The sequence below is a fragment of the Rhododendron vialii genome, chromosome 13a (assembly GCF_030253575.1).
Source record: "Rhododendron vialii isolate Sample 1 chromosome 13a, ASM3025357v1".
NCBI classification, from domain to species: domain Eukaryota; kingdom Viridiplantae; phylum Streptophyta; class Magnoliopsida; order Ericales; family Ericaceae; genus Rhododendron; species Rhododendron vialii.
Genome location: NC_080569.1, coordinates 26,919,762 through 26,927,943, shown reverse-complemented (window position 1 = coordinate 26,927,943; position 8,182 = coordinate 26,919,762). Strand labels below are relative to the sequence as shown.

General features: G+C 39.5%; 1 protein-coding gene across 6 annotated transcripts; it reads right to left on the bottom strand.

Moving 5' to 3' along the window:
• Nucleotides 1-1,330: 1,330 nt before the first annotated feature.
• Nucleotides 1,331-7,945, bottom strand: LOC131313095 (nonsense-mediated mRNA decay factor SMG7-like). 6 transcript variants are annotated; one of them, XM_058341197.1, is made up of 7 exons: nt 7,701-7,927; nt 7,498-7,557; nt 6,120-6,268; nt 5,404-6,009; nt 5,014-5,136; nt 4,702-4,913; nt 1,331-3,733 (listed from the first exon to the last, which is right to left on the bottom strand). In XM_058341197.1, the coding sequence occupies exons 3-7, from the start codon at nt 6,180-6,182 to the stop codon at nt 1,804-1,806; spliced, it is 2,934 nt and encodes a 977-aa protein (XP_058197180.1). In that variant the 5' UTR covers nt 6,183-6,268; nt 7,498-7,557; nt 7,701-7,927; the 3' UTR covers nt 1,331-1,803. The 6 variants fall into 6 exon arrangements, with proteins under 6 accessions (XP_058197180.1, XP_058197184.1, XP_058197183.1 ...); XM_058341201.1 differs by having other exon boundaries at nt 7,502-7,557; XM_058341200.1 differs by having other exon boundaries at nt 7,498-7,564; nt 7,701-7,890.
• Between the last annotated feature and the right edge of the window lie 237 nt (nt 7,946-8,182).

Genomic DNA, 8,182 nt, shown 5'->3' with positions numbered 1-8,182 from the left:
ACCTCCACCATTTTTCGAAAGAAATCCAATAAAATAAAATAAAATATTCCTACATAAATTAACTTATCATCGAAATAATCTCAATATTTATAAAGAGAATATTTCATTTCTTACCTATATTCCAAGTTAGCTTGTACACCGCCACTAATTCCGGGGTCTTGAAATTAATGACCGGACAAACCCTATAGTGACCCCAAGGTTTGAAATGTTTGCCTCCGTGAGATTTGAACATGCAACCTCATGGATGACAAACACATATTTATTTACTTATGTACACTTGGCCAAACCCCTTGAGATTTAATGATAGAACATGAAAAAAGAAAAAAGAAAAGAAAGAAAGATAAAAATGTACAGATTCGAATATAGATGTATCTTAAACACATAGATGTACGGTGGTTCCACACGGTTCTGCACAAGTCAGACGATTTAGACACATCTGTGTTCGGATTCGTGCACGTACTTCTGTTAATGTCCGTAGCATTGCTTGATCTAAAATTGCTTGCAAAAATTCAACCAGCTGCAAGATTAATACGGTATAAATTTACACTGATCAAATATTTAGTTGCAACTGCGTAAGTAGGCTTCACTAATCAACCTTTCTATCATATATATTTTCAAACAAGATGATTGGGAAAATTTATTACTTGTTCTTAGAATAGGGCCACGTAATATTTTGAAGGCTTTCTCCACCATACGTTACTAGTGACAGTGTCTTAAGAACACTGAATAATGTGACTCACTGATAGGCCCCCTTACATGGATCCATTCTATTGTTTCTTGGGCCTACTTTGAGTCGGGTGCAACAAACCCTACTGTGACCTAATATGGAGTCTATTTCGCAAGTAAAAAAATTTATTTGTACCGTTCATATTGTTTGATTCCTCGAGTTGGACATCGGTGGCGATATGATCAAGAGTTTGATCAAACACGTTCGTCTCGAAATTCTGTCCCAAATTCATTTTAGCTCGTAAATAGTTTTAATACAACTATGTTTCGTGTTACGATCCTAATGTCCCACATCGGCTAAGTATGAAATTAGCCTTGTGCATATAAGCTCTTGGACACCCTCCCCTTGTAAGCCGATTTTCAAGGGTGAATTTTACCAAAGGGTTTGTACCATTGTGTTCAATTAGCATTAGCATATTTCTTGCAAACTCAAAAAGCTCGACAATTCAATAAATAAAATAAATGGATCAAATCACTTTTTTGGGTTCGATAGCAATGCACGCGGACAAACAAATTTGCTTTCTTCCAAATTTTTCACGTAAGCTCACTGTCTACAACCTTGTTTGATGCACAATATGACAGGAAAACGTACAAGATAAGCTATTTAAGGGTGCATTCTGGTAAACTTAAATTTTTTTCTTACATACACGTTGCTCGGGCCCCTATTAAGTACAAATTCTGCATCCGCCACTACTCTCCATAGGCCGCTCTTTTGGAGGGCGTACTGTGCAATCTATACTACTAGTTTTGACATGTACACCATCTCGGATACTCTACATCATATAAACAACACACCCCCACCACCGCCCCCTCCCCACAAAACAAAAAAAAAAACAAAAACATGAATCTTTGACCCCAAAAAATGAACACACAAAAAAAAAGAGCATACAAAAACCAATACGCTGCTCAGATTCATTCCGTCCAGATATTGAGAACACAGAAACACAAATTTGAATCTGACCGATACCTGACATGAATCTGAACTGCACATTGATTCTCTATGCCCATTTTCCTGCACTTTTTTTTTGGGAAATGCATTCAGTTCCGCAAAGTGCGTGTTGTATTCTTGTGATGAGCTTAGTTCCCCATGTATGCAGGGCCTCTCACTTGCTGTTGCTGCTGCAACTGCCATTCTCTCTCTTTCAGGTAGTGAAGATGTGGTGGTTGCTCAGCTCCAGGCTCTGTCCCGCCAGCACACCCGTGAGGGCTTGGTCTTTGGAAATTACGAAAAACCATCTCCCTTCTTTCTTTATCTCCGCTGTAAATTAAAGGAGACCCTGGATACAGACGCGGGCTCTCCAAATACACCATACGGTTAGGACACACCGGATTCCCCCACCTGTCGCAAAGATCAAACCGGGACCCATCATAGCCATAGAAGCTCCCGAGATTTTGGTTCGAGTACTGATAAAGCCACTCAGAAGAGCTCATTCCACCCACCGCTTGGTATGCAACACCCAATGGCCCGTGAGTAGCAGAGAAATTTGAGTAACTGCTTAGAGGTGGTGCACCAAGAATTCCATTTCCCTCTTTCAGGAAATTCCCATTGCTCTTGACTTCGGAAAAACTAGAGGGATTTCCAGTGAACCAAATAGCATCATCCGGAAGTAATGGAGCAGAAGGCATTGGAGTTGCATAACAAGGAGGAGAAACATACATGGAATCGATAAGAGAATCCTCAGTTTCACCAATAGAGAGACCGGTTAAAGAATCAGAAGGTATTTCTGCAATGGGGGTTAAGCCCGGTTTATAGGTGTCATTTCTACCTTTCTCCTTTTCTGTGTTTGAAGTTTCTCTGTTGAAGACCCAAGAACTGAGGGAGGGTGGCCCAGAAGGGTATGCAGGTGAGTCCTTCAATAGCGGCTCCTGCTGCTTTAATGGCTGCTTGAATCTGAAATTAGTATCGTCCAAATGGAAACTAAAATGATCGTTCTGGGTCTGGTCTTGTGCAACAACCAGTGATGTGGCACGGCGCAAGCATTCATCAGAGGGTGCTGGTTGGTCCTTCATTTTACACTCCTTTGACATTTCATCTTCTGTAGTAGAAGGACAGAGTGGTGCTGAGTTATATCTTGTAATAGGCTTAAAGATTATGACTTCTTCCTCATCTACAGCACCAGCTTTTCCATTTTTGCACAGCCGAGTTTCGTTTAATCTAATCGTGGCTTTGCCATCTTCTTCGGCAGCTTCACAGTTTTGCTTCCCGGACATTATAATTCCAAGACCTGAGTTAGACTGAAGTACTTTTGCTTCTCTCTGGTCTGCCAACTTTTCTGATTCTGTTGCGAAGAATTTTCTACCCAAATGATCGTAGAAAATTAACTTTGAACTGTCCACAATTCTCATGGCAGCATGAAATAACCGACCACCACAACATCCATCTCTACCATCGTGATGCCCAAAAACTTTCTGATCAGTCATAAAGTATAATGACGCACGTGCATTAGATAGTGGTGTGAACCCCCTCAATTCATAATCTTCCCAAAGAGCAGCAGTTTTTTCTTGACAATTGAATTCATTGACACTCTTATCAAGTCGGTTCAGAAGGCCAACAAAAGCATCAAAGAAGTAAGATATAGCCCTTCCAACTTTTTCGTGACCACCATATATTTCTAGTTTATCGAGCATTCCAACCAACCACTCTACAAACACAAGCACAGCTGGCATAAGGGGACTATGTTCCACCGAATCACTGTTACCCTTCTGACATTTCCCAGTAAGGCGACCAAGGCAAATGAATGTAGCAGTCAACGATGATTCTATCGAGATAAGTTGCTGCTGGACGTTGTTTTTCTCCATTGACTCCTTGTGGTCTGAGGTTTGAGTCAGGTTATCAATGATGAATATCAGTACAGAGACCATTTGAAGAGCTCGATAAGGACCAGTTCTGGATGAATCCATATTTTGGTAGGACTCCAATGAAGCTTTTAGTTTGGTGTCGTCTAGTGCCAACAGAGAGTCCAACTCTCTCATGGTGGATGCAAAAGTGCAAGGAAATTCCTCAAAGCTGCAATATATCACACTAGTTAGCCTACATCATTTCTCAGATAGAAACACGGTATGAAATATTTGCTTTGTAACACGAATGTATCAAGTGATAGCATTTTGACAATATTTTTCTTACAAGGATCTTCCTGAGTCCTAAAACTATTGCAGATGTTCAGGTGCCCTTAATATGATCACCCAGGCATGAGCCTCCTAGTTGTAACCATGGATAAGTGCCTCCAACATCCCCCAAAGTTTGGCAACACTATTTTATTTACGCTCACTGTTTCAGTTGTCTTGATTAGCACAGCCAATTTACAACACAGCGATTTAGTGAAAGGGAAGAGCATGCCACTACTGACTCTTGTAATGTCCTCCAAAATGCCTATTTACATGCATAATCTGTGAGTAAACTATGAGCAAAAATAATGAGCAAATAAGAACCCCTACAGATAACACCCATAAAGGCCCCAAAGAATTAAATAAGGCCCTTATTTTGTCATCCATTAAAAACTATGCAGTAGAAGGAAAATCACAAGTTCAATGTGATTAATTGATCTGTCACATCTTAAAGACACAAACTATAGCACAGGAACCCCACAAAACAGTAGGAAGGAACTCTAGGAGATTTATTTTACTTTTTCAGCTAATATAAATTCCCACAGATCAGTTGAACATTCCGTCAACAAGTGAGTTGGAGTAGGAGAATGCATGAATATAATCAGGACTAGGTAATTAGAGTAGTGCACAGGGCCTGGAAGAAAATACTGCAACCTAACTGAATCTCTAAAGAAGAATAGGAAAGGGGGTTGTGGAACCAAAAGACGAGTAAGTGCTAATACGTTGTTAAAGCCGCAGACATGAAGCAGTGTAACCACAGTCCACAGAAGGGAGAAAGGTTTATATTGCAAAATTCTACATGTATAACCCATGTCAGAAACAAAGTGGCATGTGGATATACTAGACAGTACCCAATATTGCAAGTAGTACCTGGATTCAATGAAAAAGAAACTTGTCATTCTCACAAAAAGAGGCCAGAGATCACATTTCGTGGAGGAAATGTGTTCAGTGGCTAGCGGCATATCATCATTCGCGGAACCATTGCTAGATCGTAGTTCCGTAAGTGAGGTACTTCTTTCAGAGGGATTCAAAAAGTCGAAGTGGGCTGCCTTAGACAGTGAATCCAAATGAGATGACCTGTTCTGAAAACTCACAAAGAGAGACATACTAAGATATACAAAACCATAGAACATCGAAAAAAGAAAATTCAGAAGAAACAAAAGGGTGGAAGATCATTTTTACCTTTTCAAAGAGCAAACTAAGGTTATCCCAGGCGTCAGGAAAAGGTTCTTTAATGGCTAAACTTCTTATACAATGGTACAAGGCAATGAAATCATCTCCAATATATGTTGCCAATAGTGCCAACTACACATAGAAAGTGAATATTACACGTATAAACCCAAAATCATTGTAGTGTTAATAAAAACAATCAGATCCTGAGCTGGGAAAGGAATAAATTTTGGTTACATTTTCCCGTTGAAACATCCGAACCATTTTCATGTGTTCCCATAATATTCTTTCCGTTTCCTATGTGTTGTGAATCTTGTGATTCTTGTGAAAAGTACTTTCCGAAAGTTTTACAAACGAACTGTTGATCCTTGGAGCTGAGTAGCATGACATGGAAATACATACCTGATTTTGCGGGTTACCACTATCTGGCCAAAACAATGTTGCTTTGAAGTAGTGAGTTGCTGCAACTGACCAATCATGTCTTTCAGAATCCAGCTTCTTACACAGTTCCCTATATCTAGCTAGATCCCCAAGACAAACTAAAAAGCGGTGGCATGAATATTGACATTTATCCAATTTCGTAGGGTCAACAATACACGAAGCACCGCCATCATCAGAAAACAAAGGATCTTCACATAGCCCACATTGTCTTCTCATTTTGGTGATCAGATTTTGGTAAAATTCAGTTGCTTCTGACAGAAAGGACTTGAAATGTTCTGCATGCGAATCAATGCTGATCTGCACATTAGCAGCATTTTGTGGAGTCGATGATTTCAAGCTGTCAGTAATTGCAGAAGTTAGCCTAATTCTTTTACGGAATTCATCAATGTGCTTATAGTGAAGCTTCCACAAAGAATATTCAACATCTTGATATTCCACCTCTTCTTGATCATTCAATATGATTTTTTCATAACCCAAACGAGCCTTGTGATACAAATCTTGAACTTCTGTCGGCAATAGACCTTTGGAGTGGACCAATGCCCATAACTGCTTTTCTGTGGTAATCACCTGAATGTACAACAACTTCAACAGTCATGATTGTACTTCGATGATTGGATAATAGTACAAGATGTGTCACGTAAGTGAATACTTGGATCCAATTGGATTCATGAATTTACCTCAAACAGAGGATTCTGCCTTTCCTTTGGATCTTTGATGGGAACAGGTGAATCAAGATTCATGATGAGAGCAAAAATCTTCTCACTTATGGCAAATCTTCTTGGTTTTGGAGTGCAATGTGTCTCCTTTGCAGTACAGCCATCCTAAACTGAAGAATCCATCCATCAGCAATTGGAGGGAGAAGAAAAGATAAAGGGAGGGTAACTTAAACTCTTGACCTCTGGCTAAAATGTCCTTAGTCTACCTCTAGATTAAGCTATGCACACTGCTGTCTTCTACTATTACATGATGAACAGAGAGAAATGCAACAACCCATATCAGATGAGGTACGAATCTGTCTATGAACCATTGGTATTCTTAGTATATCCACCATTGGTATTCTATCAGTTATCGCTTCGCTAGCTATTTTTGTCTCTGATAAGAACATAAACATGGTTGGTGTTGTCAGAAAATGGATTCAGATACCCAACCAAAATTGAAGGACAAAGGCTTGGTGAGATGAGTTGACATCAGCAATTTTCAGGCTTCCAGCTTATATATCACCTATATAATCTATTCAGACCCCATATAAGCTTATTCCCAAGGTTACTGACCACACTATGAGGTCTAAAGAATACATATACGAAAGTACTAGGGATTTCCCATATGCCCCTTCTTGGGTTTGTTGATTCGGCTTTGGACTGTCACTTCACTAACTATGTCGGAGACCTAGAGACTGGCATTAGGGTAACGGGTGATGTAAACCCTGGGATAAAAATACATGCCACATGCAGCCGATGTAATCAGTACACTTTTTGTTTTTGTTCTTTTCTTGATTGTTTTTGTGCATCTCAAGTGAGTGGTTTGGCCGATTTTTCAACATCCATTTCTTCTACTCAAAAGTTTTCTTAAATGAGGAGAAAGGCTTTCTCAGACAACATTGGATTTAAGCATTGTAATTCAAAAGCTTTTCCACGCATACCAAAGGCCTTTCCAATGATCTCTCTTTACTTCAATAATATCCCCAAAACAGTATACCCAATTATAAAGGAAACCGAACACAAAAGGTAAATTCTGAGAAATTAACTAAACCGAAGATGATAACCAGCATGATAATTTTTTTTTTTTTTTTAATAACCGGATGTCTGGGCCAGCTAGCTGTTTACAAGGTGTAAACACTAGCGCACCCCGACTAATTCCGGGGCCTGAATTAGCATGATCGTTACCCTTACTTGCAAATTCATAACCATCCAGCACCATTGACACCCGAAAAGCTTCTAAACATGGAGAATTCAGTCAATCAAAATTTAACCAAAAGTCATCTATCATATACAATATTTAAAGTTGACCTGATAATTATTTAAAATAATGAAAAAAGGTAGCCGAAGAGAAATTCACCTACTAATTCAGAGGCATGCCACTGTTGTGAGCAAAGAAGTCAGTTGAAGAATCATAAAACTGCAAACTTGAGTAATTAATACACCAAAAGGTCCAAAATTAAAAGCATCAAAGTAGAACAACTATGATCCACCAGAGCACCATCAGGAGAAAAAAAATTATATTCAAGCGGAGATAATATAGAATTAAGGAAAGAATATTACCTGCATAAGACCATCCAAAGAGAGAGAGAATTAACAAGAGCTCAACAAAGGAGCTGCTAAGACTTTGAAGGGTTGTTTTTCTTGGTCAATAAAATCTAAATTTACCCCCAGAAAAAACACAGTAGACTTTAAAGGGTTTTTAACAGTTCAGGAAAATAGCCAAGAACAGAGAGAGAGAGAGAGAGAGAGAGAGAGAGTAGAGAGAGAGAGAGCGCGCGGAGAAGTTGAAGTTGGAAGAAAATGAGCTTCCTTTGGCCACTTGTGATGCTCTGTTGTGAAGCAGACAAAGTGAAAGGTGGGCTGGTGGGACCCAGGGACTTGATGAGGCAGATGAAATTCCTATCTTGCCCTTCTTTAATCTTTTTGCCATCTCTTGAGCTGGGTTTGTGCTTTATTGGCCTGAGAAGCCATAATGATGATCTGGTTTAGTTCCATTGTGTAGGCTTCCCTGGGTAGATTATTGAAGGCAAATGCTAACCTTC